Raw genomic sequence first — 26086 nt, forward strand, 5'->3', positions numbered from 1 at the left:
TGTTTTTGTGGGGTGTGTGGGGGGGGGCGCAGACGAGGCAAGCTATGCCCTTTGCAATGTATACTTTCCAGGTTTCCCAACATGTCACTGGTAAAATTATGACTGCTTTTAAAAACGGTTATAGATAAATAAATACAGCTGTGGTCCTACCTGGAATTGTGAAAAGGTGTGACCTGTATGTGATCATGTACTTGAGAAAAAGCTTACAAGAGGTCAGCTTATGTTCTTCTGGCCAGCTAAAATGAGAACTATGACTGGATTTTAAAACATAGCTAAAAAGGTTCATTAGGGGATAATACAAAAAAAGTTTGTTTTTTAAACTTTAAAAAGTACACTACAAGCAAACCCATGACATCAACATCAAGCAGAGACGAGCATGCATTATGAAGATGTTGTTTCTGATGAGTCTTTAAGACAGCTTATTCTCTCGGTTTACACCAATATGCATCAGTAATGAACTTCCCCGAGAATCTTATTACACACAAAAGCTGTCAGCACAGGATTAGGAGGGACAACAGCCAGGGAAGTATAATTTGCATGCTGCATGGCCTAAAAATCCTTTACCCCAGAAGTGAACTGTTATATCTATCAACACCTGCAGTAAAATGTTTGTGTTTAACTAAATGCTTTGAAAGGGTCAGTTAAAATGACACCGGAGCTACATAGCTTGACTGTAGATTAAGTAGATACAAAGAATAACTGTTCTTTTAAAAACATTGATTTGGCCAAGTATTCCAAGCTACTCTGTAAATATAACAGTTTCCCTTTCCTTTTCCCATACACTACAAGTCTAAACCAAGATTTAAAGTATGCTGCACTCACTTTGATTCTATAGCGTCAGTGCCAGAAGCCTAAAGCAATTATTTCTAATATGTACTGCATTCAACCACTGGAGAAACAGAAACTATTGGAGGAAAGCATTCTCTGTTTAGCTAAACTCTACCCAAACTTCCATATCCTATGAATTTGCCAGCCAATTGTGAAAGGCAGCATGCAAATCAAGGAGTTCTGGTTGCCTTCCTTTTTCTCAGTTCTAGTCTGCCAATGCACTACCTCCACTATAGCTTTATTTATGCAGGGGATTCCTGCTTCCAGCAGCTATTGATGGGTTTCTCCAGTAATTACATGAGTGCAGTACAGTCTATCTGGTAATTACTCTAGTGCACTGCAGCAAAGACCTTTCTGGCTCAGTGAACTGAAATCATTAACTCAAACAGCATGTGGGATATGCAGAGCAGAAGTCTTTTTTTCCCTCAGTCCTGGCTGAAGACTGAAGACTACAGATGGGGTGAATAAATTTGATGCAATGATTGTATTGTCTTGGCTCAGTGATGACAATTTTCAGTGCACATGGAAAGAAAGGGCAGGGGTAACAGGTTATTTTTGAAATGCTCAAAAGCACAGGAGAATAATAGAGGGCAGGAGTAACAAGTTATCTTTGTTGTTTAACGTTCATTAATATCAGAAGAGCTAATGTGTAAACTCCCAGTTATCCTGCACCCATGGGGATCAGTAGGTGCCAGATAACTCAAGCAACTAGAAACTAGTTAATAGTAACTCTCAAGCAACCACCCCCCGCAGCCCCATTCACCTGCCAGATAGCTTCCGCAGCCAACAGGTGAATGGGTTTCAATAGCCAGCCTCCTATTGGCTATTTCAAATTGCAATAGCAGGCTGGCTATTGAAGCCCCACCCAATAAGGAGTGGCCCTTAGAAAGAAAGTTCTCTCTCAGGTTTGCTCCTCTGCTTAGTGAGTAGGTGCCATAGCCAGCCTGATATTACAACTTGAAATAGCCAATAGCAGGCTGGCTGTTGCTCTCCATTGTTTACACTCTGCTGCCGACCGCAGAATATAGCTGCTGACCGGTAGCAAGGTGTAAACAGAGAATTTCCTTAGCAACTAAATACATTTGTTTCATTCCGCATGGCTAATGTAAGGTATAACTATATGAACAGATTCAATGCCCAGCTCTGTTGCTCCATTTATTATCTCATACAAAATAATAGCAGTTAATAGTATGTAATTGCAAATGCAACCCTAAAAAGGTGCTCATACATGAAATCGAATTTCAGCTATTTTTTCAATTGACTTTCGTTAAAGGAGCTGGGTGGAAATCTCTCAGAGAGTTGACTGCAGTCACTGGTTTGGTATTCTGACAGCCGCGGGCCCCATCTGGCAAAATACAAAAGGTGGCAAGAGATACACCTCCATCTACTCTCTTTAGTGCGTATGAGGGAATGGAGTCATTATTCTCCCTTCGCCCCGCTGAACAGTGTATGGTCAGCTTAACTCCTCAAAAAGAGGTGTTGTGACAATATTAATAGGGATGCACCAAAACTGATACCAGTACTTGTGAAAATGCAGATAAAAACCTGCATATAACGGCACTTTAAATTTCTTTAAACTCAAGTGGCTGCCGTAAGGTCCTGTGCTGGGGCCCTAACGGCAGCCTTCTTGGGACCTTGTGGTGCCTGTTTACAGTGCTGCCCAGCCGAACATCTCTTTCTCCTCCTTCCACATCCGCCTGCATAGCCATGGTAAAACCCGGCACAGCAGTGGGGAGTCCTGCACCGCCTGCACCCTGGCGAGACCCCCATCAGCCCGTGCAGTCCTGGTGAGACCCACAGCCACCAGCACAGCCCTTGTGAGACACGCACACAGCCCTCGTGAGATGCACAGGCAGCAATGGTGAGAACCGCACGCAGCCCTGGTGAGACCCGCACAGCCATGGCGAGATCACAAGCAGCCCTGGTGAGACCATGCAGCACCAGTGAGACCGGACGCAGTCCTGGTGAGAGCGGACGCAGTCCTAGTGAGACCGCACGCAGCCTTGGTGAAACCCTGCATATTCTCCTGAGACCCCCCCACAGCTCTGGTGAGACCACACCCAGCCCTGGTGAGACCCCAAACATACTTCTGAGACCCCGCTTAGCACTGGTGAGACTACACACAGCCCTGGCGAGACCCTGCACAGCCCTAGTGAGACCGCACACAGCCCTGGTAAGACCACACACGGGCCTGGTAAGATCAAGCACAACCCTGGTGAGACCCCGCACAGCCTCCAGAGCTGCTGCACAGCCCTGGTGAGCAACACAGAGTATGTAGCTTCATATTATTCTGCATTGCTATATAATGTATTGCTTGGATTCATAGTCCTCTATAACTGATGGTATTCTGCGCTGCTGTATAATGTATTGCTGGGATTTATAGTCCCTCTACAGCTTGGAGTCAGTGGCAGAACTACCAGGGTTTCAGCTGTTGAAGCTGAGTTTGGGCCCTGGCGCTCCACCACTGTCCTAAAATTAGTCTGTATTGTTTTAGAAAAACTGTCACATGACACAAAAAAGTATCGGCAATTGGTATTTGCAAGTACTTGAGGGAAAGTATCGATACTCGTACTTGGTCTTGAAAAAATTGTATTGGTGCATCCCTAATAAACAGTATGACAGTAAACGGTCATATCGGTTTTAATTATCCTGTTTAAATGGCCACAATTAACCAAGGCAAATGTGCCAAAAAATTCCAAATGTTTAGACATCTAAAATATATCCACTTGTTTATTGATCACACTGCACTGACATAAGGTATGTACCAAAACCTACACATTTTAGGGGTCACTGTACTCAGGATAAATAGGGAAAATAACAGTGAAAATATTTGTAATGTTATTAACTATACAAAATACATTACACATTAAACACAATAAAAAGACCACGCGCAGCCTTCTGAGATACCACATAGCCCTGGTGAGCAACACTGAGTATGTAGTTTTATATTCTGCATTGCTGTATATTGTATTGCTAGAATTTGTAGTACCTCTACAGCTTGGAATCAGTGGCAGAACTACCAGCGTCGCAGACGTTGCAGCTGGGATCAGGCCCTGGTGCTCCACTACTGCCTCCACATCACTCCCTGATGGATGATGTGTGCCCGTCATGGCATTGTCCAAGTTAATTCGGATCAGATGACCTACCAGCAGTATGATGCAACACTGCAGAGACAGCTAAATTGTTCAAACTTCCGGGATATTCATTGGAGGAGACTAGACTCAGAGGATGACCAAATCTCCTGCAGAGCTGGGGTGCTCCTCCCAGCCCAACAGGCTGGCATACATCATGGAGGATCTTCGGGAAGATGTCCAAAAGGCTGCAAAGGTAACCAAACTTTCACTAATTCTGGAAGGTTTGTGGGGCGCGCACCTTCATGCAAAAGGCGGCTTTTTGAGGTTTGCAGTGCGGGCAGAAGGCGCTTTTGGGGTGCCATTGAAATAAGGCAAAGCACCTCCCGCACCAGAATTTGTCAGGGAAAATATGACTTTTTCCACCTTTTTTTATTTTGTAATAATTGGGGGGCACTTTATTTTACTTTTTTTTTTTTAATTACAGTATTATTATTTTTACTCAACTGTTTCTCAAACTGTTTTTTTTTTAATTTTGTTTCAAAAGGGAAACGAGATTGAGGACACAGAGTCCTCAATCTCATTTTCTGCAACCCCAGCACTCAATGAATAGGAATCACAGAGGCTTCCTGCTCATAAATGGAGATGGTGATACTCAACAACCTACAAGACTATTAGGTGATTGAAGGAAGCAAACAGCTTGTCAAGGTGTTTCCAATCCCTGAAGAGAAAGTTGGACCAGCAGGTGCAATGGGAGTCTCTGATCAGAGTTTGTAAATAACTGGGTGATATGAGCCATAAAATCTTGCATGACTGTAGTTAAAACCTTAACCAGAAAGGGCAGAGGAACCTGCAACACCTGACCGTGCTAAGGAGGACCGTGCATGGAATGGACCCTAGGAGAAGGCGGCAAAACAGGATTTCAGGCTGTAAAATGTGGACACCATCAGGAGGCGCACTAAAAGTCGCCCTGGAGGCGTTAGTAGATGGTGAATTGGGGGCATCAATTCACATAACTGAATCTTTCCGCCGGTACTCTAGAATTGGACACTGTACAATTGGACATTGGACGATTGGACATTGTAAAAAGCAGGGTCTCAGGTAATCACAAAACCCCAAAATAGCCGAGGGTCCATTGGCCGGAAGTGACAAAATTCAATAGGCGAGCAGCAAAAAGACTGAAGATTTAAGTTCCATATGGTTATATGAAGGAGCAGCAGTGGGGAGACGCTTCTGTGACAATAAGGGGGGTCTGAGTCTGAATATTAAAAATAGAATGTGTTTTTGCCCCAGTTCAGAGCACCTGCAGTCCTTCATTTTAGGGATGTGGTGGGGGCCTGTCACATCACTAAATGAAGGACTGCAGGTGCTCTGAACTGGGGCAAAAACACATTCTATTTTTAATATTCAGACTCAGACCCCCTTATTGTCACACCTCCTCCCTGTGTGGTGGCATCAGAAGGAATCACAAATTAATTTTGAACTCCACATTGCCGCGACAATCCGTCCGCATTGCCGTGGGCACTGCCCTACTTGTGCTGAATGGTAAAATTATACTGCTGGAGAATTAAACTCCAGCGCAGCAGTTTACCGTTCTCGCCGGAAACTCTGGATAACCAGCTGAGTGGGTTGTGATCGGTAATGACAGTGAAGGAACTTCCGTACAGGTAATGCTGTAACTTCTGTAATGCCCACACGATCGCAAGACACTCCTTTTCAATAGTGGCATACGCTACTTCCCGTGGAAGTAACTTCCTGCTCAGGTAGAGGATGGGATGTTCTTCTCCCGCCTGGTCTACCCGACTCAACACTGCGCCCAGACCATATGCGGATGCGTCGGTTTGTACCAGAAACCGGCAGGTGAAATCCGAAGGGGGTCTGAGTCTGAATATTAAAAATAGAATGTGTTTTTGCCCCAGTTCAGAGCACCTGCAGTCCTTCATTTAGTGATGTGACAGGCCCCCACCACATCCCACATCACTAAATGAAGGACTGCAGGTGCTCTGAACTGGGGCAAAAACACATTCTATTTTTAATATTCAGACTCAGACCCCCTTATTGTCACAGCTTCCTCTACACTGTTGGGCAGGAAAGACTGCAGAGCACTCTCCACCCAGCAAAGTGCCATCAGCCCTCCCTACCACAGGCCATTTTCCCAGTGAAAACTGATGGGAAACAGGGCATTTTAAAAGGTGCCCAGCAATCTAAGTACTTTAGGTAGCGTCTGGTGCTCAGCTCAACAGGCCTACTAACAAAGCGAGTCTTCAGAAACAGGGCAAGTGCTAAGGCAAGGTCAGTGGCTCTAGACCTGGAAAGCACTCCATGGCTAACTTTTTGCCAGAATGGGTTTGGTAAATGTCATTTGTGGAAACAACAAAAAATAATTTACAGGTTATCCCCGCAATGTCCAGTCCAGCAGGTCCAGACAGCATTTAAAAAGCCATGCTGACGACAGCCTCGCCAGATAGCGGCAATCAAAGATGCCAGCTCCATCAACAAGGTAGTGAAGAGTCTTGATTGAAGAAAAAAAAAACACAACTTAAAAAAGGATAATAAGTTTTTTTCAAAATAAGGGGCGCCGAAAAAAATAGGTTAGTCTTTCACACAGCAGAGCTGAAGATAAGACGTCCATCCTCCTAGGACACTAGCAAAAAAACTGAAGCATGCTGGTAGTAGAAGGGATTATCCTTGGCCGGATTATAGTTTTATAACACTATAACACGCAGATGAAAGACACGAGTCCCTCCACAAGCTAGAAAGAAAAAAAGCCTTCAGTGCAGTTAGGAGTTTAGAATTAATTCAACACTACTGCCTCAGATGTCACTTCCCCCATTTCAAAAGGTAAGCTTTCCAAACAGAATTTCCAGAACTGTTCCTGGGTGAAGAGTGTGATGTACAAAATTGAGAAAACCTCACTTGTCCAGTTGTGTTAGCAAAACATTACTGGTCCTTACTAATCTTTGGTCACATAAAATAAAAAAAGCACACACACTCCGTATGCATACACATATTCTTACCTGCGGCATATGTTCCATTATGTACATTAAAAGGCTGTACTCTCACGTCAAATGTATTAATGTAGAGGTCTTCTGAGACGGTGATAAGCTGCTCCTTGTGGCACAGGTAAGAGTTGGTTGAAGATGCTTCCCATAAACTCAGATTAACTTTTGTTCTATAGGAAATGCCTGAAGAGCAAAAACATTAGTATTGAAAACATATGCACTTCTTATGCTGTACAGCTTTGGTGTGATGTTTGCTCAAGAAATAAAGGTGAAAATAAAAAAAAAAAGTCTGTATACGAGAAAAAGAAAAGAAAAAACTATGTTGTAAATTCATATCTAACCGGACTTTTTCAGGTAGTCAGGCAGCATATATGCCTCGTTCTACCTTAAGTTCTTAAAAAAACAAAAACTAAAAACACACACTAGGAGAGCCCCAACCTCAAGCAGCCATTGAACATGCCTACCTGAACATTGCCTAATCAACAGGGCTGCTGAAGGACAATCAGGGGTGCAAAAGCCTTGGTCTGACATTTCCAGAGCCTTTTAACCTTTGCTGATAAAGGAAAAGCCATATTTATTACTGTATATGCACCCTAGCCACATTACAGTAATAAGGTTTCAATTGGGCTTCGAAGAGTATAGGAGTGACCACTATGTTATGATCACATCAATCGCATGCCAGAGCAGAAGTGTCAGGGGAAAAAAAAAAAGGCAAGGATCTGGAAGTGATCTGGAATCACTACAGTCAAAAGTGCTGGATTTTGCCACCATGAGAGGCCCTATTTAGGTTGATCCTTGCCTGTTCTTCAGAAGTAATGGTTGCAGATAAGCAGGCTATCAACATATTTATGTTTATTGTTAGTTAATGTAAAGAACAAAAGACATATAACTGTACTTAGAAAAATGTAATGTATAGAAAGAAAATTAAGTGCTATAAGATGAGATTCGGTACCTGAACCATTGATCAGGGTCACATTAACTTCTTGAAGGTGGAAGTTCTTTTGTTTCTATATTGGGAATAATAAAGCAATCAGTATAGCACAGCAAAAGTTAATGTCCAACCAAACCTTCCAGTTAGAGATTAAGCTAACTGTAGTAATTTTGTAAGTCATGCCTAGTGCCAGCATCTGTCCACCACTAGGGTGCTGCAGGGAAAGACTGCTGCGCTCTGCATGAAACACAATTGTCTTTTTGCAGGGTTCCAAACCCCCCACCCCTTTCAGAATCACAACTACTGCCCTGCAATCAGCGGCACTCCAGTTTTACACAAGATCTCTCATATACCCAAACTTCTGTAGCATTTGCTCAGTGCTGGCAGTGCCTTTATTCACAAAGCTGGGCTTTAACATTTTGGAAGTCTCTAATGAAAATAACCGATTTGTTGAATACCACAATTTGTACTATATCGGCCATGGCTAAATTATGCACCAAGTTACATAGTTACATAGTATTTGAGGTTGAATAAAGACATTAGTCCATCAAGTCCAACCTATTAGGATCTCATTCTAGGAGTACCTGTACCCCTGTATATTACGGTCCCTTAAGAAATCGTCCAAAAGTTTCTTGAACAATTCCACATTCTTTGCTGAAATCACCGCCTGTGGCAGTGAGTTCCAGACCCTAACTGATCTTACTGTGAAGAACCCCCTTCGCCCCTTGTGCTGGGATTTTTTTTCCACCAATTTTAGGTGCTGGCCTCTAGTCTTTGTAATGGAGTTAATTTTAAACAGTTTGTCGCTAATGTTGTTACCACCATTGCACATTTTGTACATGGAAATCATATCCCCCCTTAATCTCCTCACCTCCAATGTGAACATGTTTAAAAATTTAGTAGCATTGTCTCGTAACTTTGGTCCTCCATACCCCTAATTAGTTTGGTTGCCCTCCGGATCGGACGCTGAAAAACCCCGCTGGTGAGCGGAGAAAAAGGCCCCAGGCTTGCGGCGCTGCTCCTTCGTACTCTTACCACCTGTAGATCGTAATGATCCCATTCACGGGGGATCCAAACAGACGGTCCCCAGTAAAAGGCAATACACTCTGAAAACCCGGCATCAGGGTGCGCAGGGGTGGCAGAAAAACGCCCCCGACCTCAGCCGCGGCGCCGCCAGCCCGAGTGGAGTGCTGTGACTGGAAGGCCGAGATCCCCAGTCATATGCACCCCACAGGGACAAGCCCACAGGCCACTCCGTTGAAAAAACAGAGCTGTCGCAGCCGACCCACCGTGGCAGAGTCTGCATGCGCTCGCCGGTCGTCCAGGGAAGACTACAAGGATCCACAAACATCCAGCCTGTCTCCCTGCCGACACTTGCTAGAAGATCCAGCGAAAAAACAGGAGAAATCCCGCAAGAATGCAAGAGAAAAAATTCGAAGCTCCTTACTCCTGACGCTAGGCAAAAAACTGGAGACTTGTCAGCAGGTGGGGGGTTTGGCCACCGGCAGGGGCCGCCCCTAGGCTGTAATTGGTCTTTAGTTTTGTGCCTAGCGTCCTTCTCCTGCAGGTGGCGATATTACCCTACCATTCAGGATCTACGATCTGTTGCCTGTGTCCTTCAATGAACGGGAGAGAAATGAGGATAAATGGTCTAGTTATAACCTGGCTTAATTCCTTAAGTACCTTGGGGTGCAGGTTATCTGGACCCACTGCTTTGTTTGCATTGAGCTGGTAGAAAGTCACTCGCACTCCAGAAACTTTTGTAGTCAATCTTCTTTATTGACCATCAAGTTCTTGAGTATGACAGCAATCTGCCTGACTCTGCACCACTACAAATAAAAGGGATTGCATATAGTATACACCAGGGATGCACAAATGCTGTTTTTTGGTATCGAGCACTATTTTTTTTTTTTTTCTGTATTCGTTGATACCGATCCAGGAAGTCCCATTAACAAAGCCGGGACGGCATGTAATCACTCGCTGCCGCCCAGCTTCCTGATTAGTGGGGAGGCATATGACGACTCGCTGCCCGGCTTACTAATTACCTGGGAAGCGGGTAATGACTCGCTGCCTGGATTCCTGATTAGCCAGGCTCCATGCTCTCTCGTCACCAGGTGATGAGAAAGTATGGAAGCGGCTTACTGATTGGCCAGCTTCACGGCCAATCAGGAAGACGGCTGGCGGGTCATTACATGTCGCCTGTAGCTGGTAGAAAGTCACTCGCACTCCAGAAACTTTTGTAGTCAATCTTCTTTATTGACCATCAAAGTGTCACACAACTTAGCGATGTTTCAAGACCCTCTGGTATCTTCTTCAGGCAAAACAAAAGTGTGAGACACACTTTCGTTTTGCCTGAAGATACCAGACTGTCTCGAAACATCCCTAAGTTATGCGACACTTTGACTACAAAAGTTCAAGTGCGAGTTACAGGAGGAATACTCCCCTGAACAGGCTGGACGCGGACAACAGTGGCCATCCTTGATGAAACGCTGCTATAATATAGTGTGGTGAGGGTACCTGGTTCTGATGTTTGGATGTTCTTGCTATGGGACAAATGTACAGTGAGATGATGTGTTAGGTGTCAAGACGATATCCATACGAATGTGACATGTGCCTTTTTGTATGTCGTTATATTGTTCCTTTTCGTTTATATTTTGTATGATTACTTAAAAACCAATAAAATACTTTTCAAAAAAAAAAAAAAGTTCAAGTGCGAGTGACTTTCTACCAGTTACAGGGCGGCATGTAATGACCCACCGCCCGGCTTCCCGATACTGGAAGTTTAGGCATCGGGCGTGTTTGGGCGAGTACTCATCCAATTACTCATTATCGGTGCATCCCTAGCATGTACTTTAGGAGGTCTGGTGAATTTAGTCTAAAAGAGAACCTTTGTTGTATGTCGCAATTTTTTTTAGAGGATAATTGTAGTCAAATCACCACATTTAAGTAACTTGGTATTTTACTGAACTTTAAAAGTAGTATTAAAAAAAAAAAAAAAAACAACACAGAAAACCCCCCCCACAAAAACGTAGTATTGCAGTGTGCAATGATACCTTTCTTATTGGACTAACAAAATATATAAAAGACAAGCTTTCGAGAGTGAACCTCTCCTTCAGGAGATCTATATATATATAGATCTATATCTATCTATAAAATCAAAAACCAAAAGCATTGAACACATACTTGCAAATACTTACAATAATAAAGTAAAATTCAATAACAGTGGTGGTGTTGTCAGTCAGTCTCAAGAGAGCAGTCTCATTTCCACAATTTCCAGAACTCACAGTGGTATTGGGGTTAATGTCAATTGCAGTCCAAACATTCTAAAAAGAAAGGATCCACTATTAATAAATGAATATGCAAGACAGAGCAGATCTGCTCCATATACCTCTTCAACTGTAAATGTCTGATTACAGCTCGACTGGGCAAAGACGGGGATGCATAGAGATATCCACAGACTCCAACAGGTATCCCAGATCTATTATTCTCTGGACAAATTAAGCAGACTGAGAATATCTCAGAATATTATTCTAATCAACCGAGTGCAAGGGTACATGCCTATTTCTTTCTGCTATAGGCTCAGCTTAACTACCCACTCCACCCCATGATCAATATACTAAAACACAGCTCCAGCGGAAAAGAGCCTTTCAGAATATACTTGACGAGCAAAATAATAGAATATTACAAGGCAAAAAGTATTGAACAGATAACTTTTACAAAATTCTAGGAAGCAATCCAGTGGTCCATGGGATCCTCCTTCAATGTTATGTTCACAAATGAAAGCTGAACTGGCAAAGGACACAAGCTATGTACATTCTGAATGATTGTACAAAAGATATTAGACTTTATATAGATTGAGGTGACACATTTTACTATTTACGACATTTAAATCCTAACACTGACTAACTAAACAATTTAAATGGATGTCTTAAAGTACTTTTTTTCTCTCCATTATGCATACAAAAACCTTATTGATGCAGGTGGGCCTCTAATGTTCTGCAGGACACAGGAATCAAATGCTCTCTGTTTAAAGTTCATATTCTGCCTTAAACTCTTAAGCTGCTTACTTTTGTGATGGATACCACACACATATTTAAGCCAAACACAGCTTTATTAGAATAAAAAACAATATGATCCCTGGCATATTCTGACAATCTTCATCTGCTGCAGACAATGGATAGCAAGGAAACAAAAAGACGACTGCATATGTAAAAAGTGTGTCTCAACCAGCATGGGAATCAAACTTAAAACCAGCTGACGGGCTTCTGCATATCGTCATATCAATTTTACTGTGCCAACAATGTTCAAAGTACAGCGTTTTGTACAATGATCCTGTAACAAATGTACACAAGACAAAAATACAGCAATAAAAACACAATAGCAACGTTATTTACCTTTCCTTCCACCAGCAGGGAAGCATTAAGCTGCAGACCCATGGAAGCCAGCAGACAGGTCTCTGAGCCATTTGAAACAGAGTAATTGCCAACAGCCGGTTTGTCCACAGGTTTGGGAGTAGGTTTTGGAGTTGGTTTGGAGGTTGGTTTTGGGATGGCTGTTGTGCTTGGTGTAGTTGTGTTATGCGTAGTTGGCAATGGAGTAGTTGCGTTATGCGTAGTTGGCAATGGTGTAGTTGTGTTATGGGTAGTTGGCAATGGTGTAGTAGGTGCTGATGGTGTAGAAGGTACAAGGTCAGCACTGCAACGAAAATCTGAAAGAAAAAAAAAAGACCAAAATTAAAGCATGCGTACAAGAACACTTCAATTTTTAAGACTTAACTCTATGTATAGCCAAAACTTTTTCTTTTTGGGTAGAGTAGGGAGTGGCTGATATTGAGTTAAATAGGCAGTGTGAGGAGTTAAAGAATATCTAAAACCAAGAACAAACATTTTTAAATATTGCAGCTTACCAGTCCACAGATGTAGTGGCAGCATTTGTTTTTTTCAGACTGAAAGTACAGAAAAATGCCTGTTTATGCTGCTAGAAACCCAGTGTGCTTGTAATTTTCTGTGCAATGAAGTCTAAAACAGAAGCAAGCATCCTAGGATGACAACACTGCTTCATGTATAGAGTACATTGAGTGAGCATGGTCACACTATACCAGGATGTTGAATCAACAGCTGAAAAAGGGGGGGGGGGGGGGGAAACTAATGCAGCTACCACATCGAAGGACTAGTAAGATGCAATATTACATTTTTGTTCAAGGGTTAAAATCTCATAAGCTTTGCTTTGAGGAATCGGCTCTCCACAAACTCTTGTTTTGTTAATGGCCCACTAGTAGGTTATATCCGCTTGAACTCCAGCAGAGAGATCTTGACACCAAGATCCCAGATCCCCATTCATGACGCAGTCACTACATTCTGCACCCAAACTGTTATTTTCCAATACTGCACTGGAAGAATGAAGGGTGAACACGAATGGGCCCTGGTAGGCAAGTAGCGATTTTTTTTGCGACCACTCAAACCTCCAGCAATTGTTTAAAAGCATTAGAGAAACAAATCCAAATCCTGATAAAGATTATGAGATCTCTCTCCAACTAAATACATCAAACATTCTGGTAAATATTTGCTCACCTCTGCCCAATGCGGAATTCTCCATATACGCTTGCAGTGTAACATTCCAATATAATTGAACAACATGCTCTGTAATCAGAGTATCATCATGTGAACATTTATAAGCTGCGTTCAGTGGAACTGGAACAAAGATGCCTGTATTTGTGGCAGATGTCAATAGCCCTAAGAAAAAGAAATAAATTAATGTAAACAATATATAGCAATGTATCGAAGACAATGCTGGACAGGATGCCATTAGTGGGACACTACACATTCAATTATATGGATTTGCCACAACAGGGCATTTACTCCATTCAGTACCAGGTACCATTGGCCCTTTTTCCCCTTTTAAATCTGAGCTCTTGGTACATAAAACAAATACAGATAAATGTAACTTATTAGAAAAATAAAAGTAACACTGTAGGAAGATGTAAAAGATCCAGATTGAAGCCAGGTATCCAATAATTCAAAATCTATAAAAAGGATTTATATGGCATCTCAATCTGCCATTATACTGGTATCGGAATGCCCCCTACACAATAGAACTTGAAGGGGAAGGGGCAGCACTGTAGGCCATACAGCCATAGCACAATGCTACCAATCAAACACTGAAAGCTTGCCGATGGAAGGCAGAGGGACAATGATCACCTTATCAGGGTGCAGCTTTCTTTACTATTCAAACACAAGCTGGGGGAAAGATTATAACCAAGATTCACTGCTTAGGTACACTGACAGGAGTGAGTGAATCTAAAGCATTGCTGCATAGAGTCCCAAATCTTTTGGCAAGTAAGACAATTCATCTGTGTATTTTAACAGTTTATTTAGCCTTTTGTCTATAAATGATTTTTAGGCATTATCACAGTACCTGAATTTAGCCTCTTGTAACTCCCTGTGAACCAGTAGTACTACTAGGATAGGAAGGTTCAGCACCTTAAGCCAATCAAAGCGCTATTACTGTTAATGTTCCATCAGTCTAAACAGACCTGCTTACAGTAGATGAGAGCCTCATCAGTTTGCTGCTGCTCCTTTATAATTCAGCCAGAGGCTGGGGTGTCCAAGACCAGGCTTTATTCCTTAAAAACCTCTACTGAAGCAGGTTGCCACGAATGACTGATCATTCTGAAAATCCTAGCTGCCTGGCTGTCATCATAGCCGATAAGCTCCGTCACACACAGTGTGCCCCCTGTGCAAGACAGGACTCCAGTAGCCACTCAGCAACGGCAACCTCTGTACTTTTCATTAAGGTTTCCCATAATTTCCTCCTTAATGGCAGTGCAGTCAGCAGGCATGTCACAGGTCTGGTCATGCCATCTAGATCACAAAAAAACTGAACAGAAGTAGAAGTCCTTTAGCAAGTAAATCAGTTCACCTGTGTATTTAGATACTTGCCTGGAGTTCTGCTGTAAGGCAATTTTTGCATTTACTGCAGCCATATGATGTAAAAGCTGATGAGTTGCTATGGGTTAGTACAAATTATATTGTTATCAAATAATTATTACTACAAACCTAATTTAAATTAGCAAAATATACTGGGCACTTGGATGAAAATTAATTTCAAAATACTCAGCAGGAGAAATGCGTTGGGGTTGCACTGATTGTTTAGTGCAGCACAGCTGCAAAACAAGGCAATTTGTCTTGTAACGGATGGGCACCATTCACAACACCTCAATGTGGTGTTGTGCACTGAAGAAGAAAAAAAGGGGGCCCTGAAATCAAACACCGTTTAATCGCCATGCTCCTCGCTGTGCCCGTAGAGCAAAAAACATTTCAATAAAGTTCTATTAAAAAATAAAAAGTTCAGAAATCGTCGCATCAGCACTGTGTCAGGCACTGCAAACTAGCCGTCGTGTGATGTAGCGCAGCGGCTGGTGAGAATGGGCCCTAAACGCTCTTGTGACCATGCATCATGGATGTCCCAATTCACACAGGACTTACCTTTTGGCTTTGCCTCTGGAAACAACGTGGAGTCACTAGTGTTGTAAGTAAAGCTGAGGAAACTGAATCTGTATTCTTCGGCATCGCTTGTGAAGTTCAGGCTCCATGATTGCCCTTTGCCAAAGTTGACATTCAATAATGGTGGCTCAGTACTATTCCCACATCTACTGCCTTCAGTGGTTACACTATCAGGTGCTGTAAAGGTTACATTTCTCTGAAAGAAGGAAGCATAGTCTAAGCTTACACATAGGAAAAAGAAAAAAAAAAAAGTAGCTAACTTAGAAGGAAAACCAGCCAAAAATATTTTTGAAGCTTTAAATATAGGAGGGGGGGAAGGGTTACAACATGTATCAGAATTAACTGCGGCGTCCCTAATTGGTAATATTCCCCACTACCTCCTATGTGATCCCCAGAACAGGAAGTAAGCAGAACTGTCAACAGGGGGACAGAGGCTACTACTTTATCCCCTAATAGAATAAGAAATCAGATCCTTTTAAGTTATTGCCAATTGAGAGACCCCTAACTTCTTCTGTGGTAAAGGGGGACAGAGGTGGGGGAAAAAATCTTAAGAATGAGAAAAAACATGGCAGAGGTTCCAAACCTTCCCCAGTCTTATCAAAGCCTAAAAAGTTTCAGAGCCCAGTAGGCACTGCAGCACTCAGATGCGCATAACATGTGTTGCTGCAACACAACGGTGTCATCAGCCATTTAGGATAACCAATTCAGTCATTCCCATTTAGATATAATGCATACATCCAAAACAGTAAAAACTGCCAAACCTTTAGTCTAATCATATATGTTAAAATCTGATTGGACAATCTTTCTATTTACCAAAACTATACAATAAAAAATTGGTCCTACTTCAATAATAGATTCAATTTCAATCCTATCAGGCAGGTCATCGAATGATATAGCTATTGGATAAAAGAGATTGCACAATCATATTGTGTGTGACCAGCTGAATAGCACAAATGATCCGAAATGCTCTAAATAGACAGCCGATTGGCTAAAACCTAAAAATCCTGAACTGCTACCAGGGTGAAGCTGGTCACAAACATACACATAATGGGGGGAAGTTATCAAAACTGGAGTGGACAAATTCTGCAGAAGATTTGCACTGCAACCAATCAGCTTCTTTGTCTCATTTTCAAATCTTACCTGAGCAAAGAAGAGAGATGCAGATCGGTTGCCATGGGCAACTGCTCCAGATTCGGTCTGCTCCACTTTTGAAAAATTCACCCCAATGTGTGTTCCAGCTTAACAGTGAAAGTATGTGATGTGTGCAGTTCGTTATCAATTAGAGAATAGGAGAGAGTGAGAAGGAGACTGTCTCAGAATGTTACTGTTAAGCTTTTTGATAATTTTTAGATATAAATTGTACCCACAAGTGTAACAATCCTATAAGAGGTGCACCGCAATAGAAATTTAAAAACCGAAACTGAAAGAAAAAAGAAATTGTCAGGCCAAAACCGAAAATGTTTTTATTTTATTTTTTTCAAATGTTTTTAATATTGTATTTTTTTATATGAGTGTTCCTGTTCATTGATAACATGACAGAGTGCGTTTGCTATAACTATGAATGAACAGGAGGTGATGTAGATCACTTCCCCTTCATTCATAATTGAGGACATAGTACACATACCCTGTCCTCAAGTATTTACAAACACTCAACGATCACGGAGTGTTTGCTCTCGCTCTCCTTCCTGACACGCTGTCACAGGAGGCTGAGCGAGGGGTGTAGGGAGGAGAGCCCAGCCTCCTGTGACAGTGCGGGCTGTCTCCGCCCCCACACTGTCTGCCGGACTGTGATAGGTGGCTGAGCGCCGGCCACTCACAGCGCTCTCCTCCCGCAGCGCTCCCGCGCCGGCTGTCACTTTCTCTCCTCCCCGCTGGGACAGAGAGCAGCGCACAGAGGGGAGGAAAGAAAGCACGGATGCGCCGATGTATCGGCAGGAAAATTGCACTTTTCGGCATTTAGCCAAAAGTGCCATTTTCGGCCGATATATCGGTGCATCCCTACAATTTATAGCTCCTTGTTATGCGGTTTACTTTATTTCATTGCCGGAGCTGTGATTTCTCTTTTAGGTCTTCATTCATGATTGGATTATGCTTGAACCATTTTCATGGTTACTTGGTCATTTCCCATCCTCATATACTTAAAGAAGTTGCACTAAAAATTTTACATTTTTATTTGATCAGTCAGGGGATCAAATGCAAAACAGTACTTGGTCCTGTTCAGATCGGTGGCCCCGATGTGGAATAAATAAAAGCACCTCTGTAATTATGTTCATGCTGGCTGTAGCTCCACCCCAGCCCTGAGCACTACAGGGCTGTGGTATAGAGCTGCCGGCTGCTAGTAAAAACATACAGGGCTGCTCTGTCACGCAACGCTGAAAGCACTGGCCATTCATTCATAAAAGACCACTTAGCGCTGCGGGGCTGCTATCTAAATGCAGAGGCTGTGTTTACAAGCAGACCCAGGAGATAGAATGCATATCCCTGCAATGCAGTGAGCTTTGATGAATGATCACTCATCACTGTTTGTTAACACAGCCCTGTAGAGCTGAGGTTTTATGGATAAATAGTAAGTGCTGTCGCAGCCAAAACAGTGTATGACACGGCACAGTCAATGCTGATCATTCACTCAGCACAGCAGGGCTGTAATGCAACTGCTAGGGCTGGGTTTACAAGCAGCCTCAGCAGATCGATCACATAACCCTGCAGATCATAGCCCACAGCACTGAGTAATCTCTTATGAGTGTCAACACTGATATCCAGAGTGGCCCTGCTGTCAGACACAAGCACTGTCATTCAGAAATCTGCCTCCTTGCTAGCAGCATGGTTGGACAGAGATGCTTAACCAGCCCGACCACACTGCTTAGCAACGGCAGGGCGTATTTGAACTGGACAAAGTACAATATGCACTTGGTCCCCTAACCGATTAAATAAAAATCTGTTGCGAGACACCATAAGGACTGCAGAAAATTGACATATTTGGCTTGATGACCGGCTGATGTATGCTTAAATCGGTCACCAGGATAGACACGGTTTTCTGAGCTATATACTTATGTTGCAGAAGCAAGACATATTGCTAGTTTCCTGAAAATGGAAGACATTAGAGTGCTGCAACCTGCAAAATATACAAAATGAAAGGAACTGCATCACCTGCAGACTGTTGGGCAATGGCACAGTCCCACATGTCTGTCCTGTCAGGTTCCTGCAATGCTGGAGCACTTTCCAGCTTTCACTAGTTCCTATCAAATTCCTACACCTTTCTGTCCCTGAACTGGTGGCACAAATGACTGTCTTCTGTGTGCAGTTCACTCAAACATCTGAACCACATAAAGGCCACTAGATCAGGGTGAGGATCATCTAGAATTTAGTTAAGTTAGATGTTTGCAGAGCGAATGGCCCTGTGACACCCCAAAGTGTGTAGTTCAACATTATTTAAGATTCATTACTTTTCCTGTCATACCTCAGACCTGTTTTCAATACAGATCGGTAGACATTTGTTTTCAGTAAAAGATTTGTTCCTGTATGCGACTTAAATAAAAAAAAAAATAAAAAAAAAAATAAAAAAAAATGCAGATTTGCGTAGTTATGTGTAAAGCAACCAAAAACTGAAATTATAAAAAAACATTAGGCATCCCACAGATACACATATTGACACTTTTTTTCCAAACTTATTTCTGCAGCACCTTAATGTATTTATCATAAATTCACTATATCATTTTAGTCAACGTATTCCTGAAATCCGCAATGGTTTTGGACATGAGACCCACATCAGTGCAAGTCAGTAATAACAGCTAAAAATGTGACATTATCTACAATAGACAAACAATTCCCTTTTAAGGTTTTTGGATAAATGAAGCAAATGTCTAAAAAAATAAAATAAATATTGATGTTTATTTTACCAATATACTTACAAATGTGCCATTGTTGGTTTCATACTCTACTGTAAATTTGACTTTCATACTGGCAAATATACAGGTCTTATTGGAGGCATCTTTTATTTCCACTTCAAAAGCATTTGTTTCCAAGAAGCCTGGTAAAGAAAAAAAAGGTCAGGTTGTCAGTGACATACAATCCCCAGATTAGTCATATGACATGAAGTAAACAAATACCTAGATGACTGCGCTGTATAACTGCATCATTAGAGCAAAGTCTAGAGCTCTAAGAAAAGACCTACACACAGGTCTGCTGCTAAAGATCAGTCATAGCTGTAACCAGCAACCCTACGGGAAACCAACTTGTAGCAGCCACCCAACCTACCCTAAAGACTTTGAAGTAGTAAAATCAGCCTTTGGGTAGGATTGTATGTACAAATGCATACCATGAAGACACTGTCACAGAAGAACTCTTTACAGAACAGCTAGTTTTAATGTACGAAATATGCATGTTACAAAAGATCATTGTGTGCAAACCTAATAAATTTTGCCAGCGACTTTTAAAGACTGCTTCAAATTAGGTGACTGCTGCTATCTGACCCAACCACAAGGGAAGTGTCATCGTGTACACTGCATGTTGAGGAATGGAAACCTAGCTGCGGTCCCGAACCTATTTTGCAGTAGCACTGTTGTACAAAACAGCCCTCAGGCCAATTGATCTACTCTATCCCATTAGATATCTGGTCTACATTGCTTCAGGACTTTTAGGATGGATCCACACTTCCACATTGCAGGAACACACATAACATCCATTATAAAAAGGCAAGGCAACACATCTGCTTTTCAGCATGCTGTGACTCACAGCAACATGCAATAGTGCATTGTGGAGTGCACTGCATTGGAAAAAAGGGTAAATAAAGAGTAAATCACCACTTGGCAGTTTTCAGATTTTATAATGTTGTTGGACTGTTAAAAGAAGGCTACTCCTGCACTGCAAGAGTTAAGTGCAACAAAGATATACTCACCTTAAGCTCTGTGCCAGCCAGCTGTCAAAACGGAGCAGACCGAATCTGGAGCAGTTGCCCATGGCAACCTATCAGCTTCTCTCTTCAGTTAACATTTGAAAATGAAAGATGGTAGCAGACCGGTGCCCGTGCACAGCTGCTCCAGATTTTGATAACGTCCCTCACTGTGTGTAGACAATGATTTATGAGACCTTGGACTGCTGCAGAGGAGGGAGAAAGATGTTGGAAGGGCCGGTCTAAGAAGCCGACTAAAAGCTTTGGGTGAGTATAACTTTTTTTAGACACAAAGGAGCAGTTAACCCTTGCAATTAAAGGGTAGCCCCACTGCTAGGGCTAATAAATAAAAAATCCTGGAGTTCTGATTTAATGCCCAAGTGAAAACAGATCTCTGGAAAATTATTTAAATTACAATGCAAGAGCCCCAATTAACCAACTATACACCCCCTTCCAGTTAGCACTTAGTAGATATGCTTTTGACAGCAATGACAGCCTTGGGTCTGCATAGATAGGCCTCTCTCAATTGCCATTTATATGAGGGGTTGACTTTATGCTCAGGGTCACAGTCTTGCTGCAAGAGAATCTCCCAATGTTTCTTGTAAACTGTATTAGGTTTTCCTCCAGGATTTCTCTTTATTTTGCAGTATTCATTCTAGTCTCTACCCTTACAAGCCTGACAGGGTCTGATGCAGAGAAACATGCACATCAGGATGTGCTACTACCATGTTTATATGGTGCGAATTGTGCATTTATGATGATGTGCAGTGTTTGGCTTAAGCCAACGTTCTTGGTCTGATGGCCAAAAACCTCAGAATTTATCATACCATGGAACTTTCTTGCAGCTACCTACAGAGTCTCCCATCCACCTTTTGTGGATGGGACGGAGTAAGACAGCAGGTGGTCTTGGGAGGAGCGGACGGTTTGGATGATATCTTGATATAATCTGGAGAAATAGCTGGGGTAGAGTTGTAGATGGCTTTGTATGTCATTATAATTTTGAATTTTATGCTTGCGCTATTGGAAGCCAGTGGAGGGATTGGCAGAGAGGGGTGGTGGCCAGTGAGGTGGCTGAGTCTGGCAGCAGCATTCATGATAGACTGGAGGGGGGATAGCCTGTTTAGTGGTAGGCCAATGAGAAGAGAGTTGCAGTAGTCAAGACTAGAGTGAATTAGTTGCTTGGTGGTGTAATTTGTTAAGGGGAGAATTTTGAAAATGTTAGAGATTAAGACAGCAAGATTTGGTCAGTGATTGGATGTAAGGCCTGAAAGAGGTCAGAGTCCAGGATAACATCTAGTACCTAGCATGTGTTGAGGGACTGATAAATGTGTTATTGATTTCAATGGAGAAGTCAGGGAAGGGGACGGAAATAAGATGAACTCTGCTTTTTCAAGATTGAGTTTAAGGAAGTGGTGTGACATCCACACTGATATGTCAGTTAGTAAATTAGTGATGCCGAGGGGGTGAGTTGAGAAGTAGACAGAGATTTATGTGCGATTGGCACAGAGATGGTATTGGTAGCCATGGGAGGAGGTTATCAGCTGACGAGGGGAAGATGTGTAGATAGAGAATAGAAGGATAAGGACAGAGTGCTAGGGTGGGAGGGGATTGAGTTGTAGGTGACAGTGAAGATGCTTTGAGATAGGAGAAAAAACAATGTCTTGGAGACCAAGGGAGTGGAGTTTTTTGAGGAGTGGGTGGTCGACTGTATCAAAGGCAGCAGAAAGATCTAGGAGTATGAGTACTGAGAAGTGTCCATTGTTTTTAGCAGTTAGCAAGTCGGGCCTTTTTAGTGGAGTGTTGTAGGCAAAAACCGGAGTGCAGGGTTTTCGCCTATTTAACCTTATGCAAGAAGGTTGCATAAGGTTAAATGATTATGATTACTATTGGTTAATAAGAATACCCATCACAGTTATGGCCCCAAAAAAAAAAAAGAAGGTGGAAACAGATGACAAAACCAACAGATTCTAATCTTCCGCCTTCGATCTAAAAAAAAAAAAATTTTATAAAACATTTTAGCTGGACGCACAAGCTTTTAGTCGTTCTATTTTCTGTGAATGGAGATAAAGTGCAACTGTAAAATTGGAAGCAAAGTCAGGGAGAGAAAGAAAGGGTTTAGATCTATGGTCAACAACAATTTCACACTGGCCAATGGTTAAAGTGCAACCGTCAGGAATGTAAACATGTGGGGTAGTAAACCAAAGCCCAGAAGGATCAGGAGGGCACTAAATATTGTGTACAAATTAACTCTCTTGTCTGTAGTTGCCATTGAATAGGGCTGGGCAAATCTGGGAAGCCAGGTAGCCAATGCTCCTTAAAAATTGCAGCTGGTGCCCAACTACTGAGGTTTTCTCTTATTGTATTAAATAGAGCTGGTGCCTAGTAAAATCTGCTGGCTCCTGGATTGGACAGACTGACTCCTGAATTCCATTAATTAGTCAATCCCTGACACTGACGATTGTGCATGTTAAAATTATTTTCTGCTAATTCCAGGATAGACTTAATAGACTTGTAGTGCAATGTGCCAAACCAGATACATTATGGAGGATCTCAAGCTCCTCCAAATATTTTTAAAATAAAAAAAATATATAGAGCACAGTATTAAGTCATGGTATTAACTTGATTGGATATAGGACTTATCTAACGTAGCAACAACATTATAGAAGAACTTAAGTTTTTTCAAATGGCAACCCGAGCACTGGGGCTACCTCCCCCACTGCAAGCGTACTCCTTTCTCTCTAGGGGCTGGAATACAGAAGAAGATGTACTCACCCAATCCTTGGTCCTGTGGCGGTGGCGGCGACTGCTCACCTCTCTCCTCCAGCTGCGGTATGTTCCTCAGTGTCCTCACTCACATTTAAGGCAGGTGAATGGGTTACATTAGACACGATGATGCCAGCAGGGCTTTAGACCGCCGGGGCACGGGGGAGAAGAGGGTGAGAGCACTGGTCTAGCAGCCAGGTGGGATCGAGGCCCCGGTTGAGTATTTTTTTAAAGCCTCTAGACCAAAACGAGCAGGCAGGTGAATGGGTTACATTAGACACGATGATGCCAGCAGGGCTTTAGACTGCCAGGGCCCGGGGGAGAAGAGGGTGCGGGCACTGGTCTAGCAGCCAGGTGGGATGGAGGCCCCGGTTGAGTATTTTTTTTAAGCCTCTAGACCAAAACGAGCAGGTAGCCCTTGCAGTGCAGGAGAAGCTCCACTTCAAGGGTTGACCTTTTAGATTCCTGGAGTTCCTCTTTAAAGTCCCTAGTACAGATATAAGCATGCCATCACTGTGTCCCATGGACCGGTTATGTTCACTTTGACAGATATATTGGAGATTTATGCAAACTATCTTTAGAAAATAATTTAAACCCTTCGTTTCACTGGCAAAGATTTCAAGTTACACACTTGAATGCAAAATTTCCTAGGAAGGTAGTAATTGTTCCTCTGAAGCAACCCCCATGCATTGTACATTACTTCAGCTATTTAAGCAAGCTGTCTACAGTGTTTCTTGACAAGGCTATTAAACTGTGATCATCATCACAGTTAGGCTTACCATAAACTTTATACTGAAAGCCACTAAGTTTGTTTAATGTATCAAGGGCTAAAGTCCTCAGTAACTGAATTTATCTTACAATTTAAAACTACAGATACATGATCAGCTGTACAGATCTTGCCATCCCCTCAGTCATGGAAACTGCATTAAATTACCTTATAGCCTGTTACAATGAAATATGATCTACAGCAACCCCTCTGAATGGATGGCCTTTTATCAACCTTGACTTGTCATGATGTTACAAAGCAAGCTTTAAAAGGGGACTGGTGTTATCTAAAAAAAAAAAAATAGTAAAAGCAACAAAAAACGATATCATGAGATCCAAATCTCTATAGCAGTCATGGTTTCATTCACCGACAACTCTATCGTTTGGATATTGTTGATTACCTGCACCCACAGGAATAATCTGGTGATGATTATAGGATATAAAACCATATGTACGCGCCACCACCCACAGATTTTCTACTATGTCTCAAAATCTGCTGCCGTTTTATTTGATACTTTTAACAATCTTATTTAATGTGTAGTCAAGTTGCTACAAGATTGTAAAGTATTACCAAAAACACTGCCGTGCCTTATCGTTAAACATGGTGGGCAGTGACTTCACGTGGAAGGTTTGTGGAATTTACAGTTTTGTGTTGATCTAGGTAGACAAAGGAATTTACTAGTAGCAGTGCCGATACTGGGCATTTTCACGAGTACTCATGAAAATGCCCCAAACGAAGCATCAATAACTGCACTTTTTGCTGGTGGTATTCTGCATTGTTGTAGAATGTATTGCTGGGATTTGTAGTCCCTCTACAGCTTGGTGTCAGTGGCAGAACTACCAGGTTTGCAGCTGCGATTGGGCCCTGGCACTCCACCGTCATCCTAAAATCGTCAATATCTGGACAGTTTTTCTAAAACAATACAAACGGAAAAAAAATAAAAAAACATCGGTAATTGGTATCAGTGAGTACTTGAAGAAAAGTATGGGTACTCAGTCGGGCTTGAAAAAATGGTATCCGTGCATCCCTAGATTTTACCAAGCAAAGCCTAGCAGTGTTAGTGTATTAAATATTTAGTAACCTTCCTGGCGGTCAGATTATTTTGCTTCATTTTTTTTTTTACTTTTAAAATTCCTGCCAGTTCCGCCCCCCTGCGACGCAGATGCTCGCAAGGGACGGAACCTGGAAGACGGCATCGGCCGGAGGACACAGCGGGGATTGTGGACAAGGTAAGAGACTACCTTTCAGTAATCCTGAGTGTGGGAGGTTAAACCCCACTGGTAGTGCATCTTAACTGCTGCTGTATAGGAGGCTTCATTACAGCAGACCTTAGGCACACCCCTCCTAAGTTACTGGGCTCAGGCCTGGTGATAGCACTGTACTGTGAGACAGGAAAGTTTGGGTCCCTCTCTGTCCATACTACAGAACCAGGAATTATTCAGGTTAGGTAGCAGGGTTGCATCTCTACCCATTTGGACTCTTCTCGACTGCGTTGTGGCACTGCCCCATCAGCTTATAGCAAGCATAAGCCCACTATTTGTTGACTTTGGGTCATAGGGGTAGATTAATAAATGTCCTCCTATGACTCAAAACAAAAATAAATCCAAAACAAAAATAAATTAAAAAAAAAGTACAACGGAGTGCACCGCTGGAATGACAGGGGAAGGAGGTTGGCTGTTGTTCACTTAGGACGTTTCCGTTCACTCTGCTTCACTGATCCTCCCCGAGCAACTCAAGGCTTGATAAGCTCTGCAAAAACAGTTTATTATCCCGAGAATTACTCATGGTATCTGTTTTTTTTTTCTTTTTTAGGGATGCACAGATACCAGTATCAGTGCCAATACTGGGCATAACTATTCTTACTCGTGAAAATTCCACCATACTAAGAGCTGATAGCGGATCTTTAAATTTTTAAACACAAGCAGCTGCAGTAAGGTCCTGCCACGGCAGCCTTGTGGGGATCTCGCTGTGGCTGTTTACAGCGCCGGCCAGATCAACATCTCCTTCCCACCGGGCACACAGCCCCAGAGAGTGCTGTGCACACAGCCCCAGAGAGTGCTGTGCACACAGCCCCAGAGAGTGCTGTGCACACAGCCCCAGAGAGTGCTGTGCACACAGCCCCAGCGAGACTCCCGCACAGCCCTGGTGAGCAACACAACGTATGTAGCTTCATATTATTCTGAATTGTCGTATAATGTATTGCTGGGACTTCTAGTCCTTCTAGAGCTTGGAGTCCGTGGCAGAACTACCAGGGTTGCAGCTGCTTCCGGGCCCTGGCGCTCCACCACTATCCCAAAATCATTACTCTGTATTGATTTAGAAAAACTGTCACATG

The 26086-nt window shown here is 42.6% G+C and overlaps 1 protein-coding gene across 1 annotated transcript in view; it reads right to left on the reverse strand.

The window, feature by feature from the left end:
* The window catches only part of LAMP2 (lysosomal associated membrane protein 2), a 41911-nt gene that overhangs the window by 9407 nt on the left and 6418 nt on the right, over positions 1 to 26086 (reverse strand). The window contains exons 2-8 of the mRNA XM_018560070.1: positions 19243 to 19361; positions 15317 to 15530; positions 13403 to 13564; positions 12227 to 12540; positions 11030 to 11155; positions 7854 to 7908; positions 6917 to 7084 (exon numbers count right to left, since the gene is read on the reverse strand). Of these exons, the coding sequence (XP_018415572.1) occupies positions 6917 to 7084; positions 7854 to 7908; positions 11030 to 11155; positions 12227 to 12540; positions 13403 to 13564; positions 15317 to 15530; positions 19243 to 19361 (1158 nt within the window). The remainder of the gene's footprint in view (positions 1 to 6916; positions 7085 to 7853; positions 7909 to 11029; positions 11156 to 12226; positions 12541 to 13402; positions 13565 to 15316; positions 15531 to 19242; positions 19362 to 26086) is intronic.

Source organism: Nanorana parkeri, unplaced genomic scaffold (assembly GCF_000935625.1).
Source record: "Nanorana parkeri isolate BGI_ZX_2015 unplaced genomic scaffold, ASM93562v1 scaffold431, whole genome shotgun sequence".
NCBI lineage: Eukaryota > Metazoa > Chordata > Amphibia > Anura > Dicroglossidae > Nanorana > Nanorana parkeri.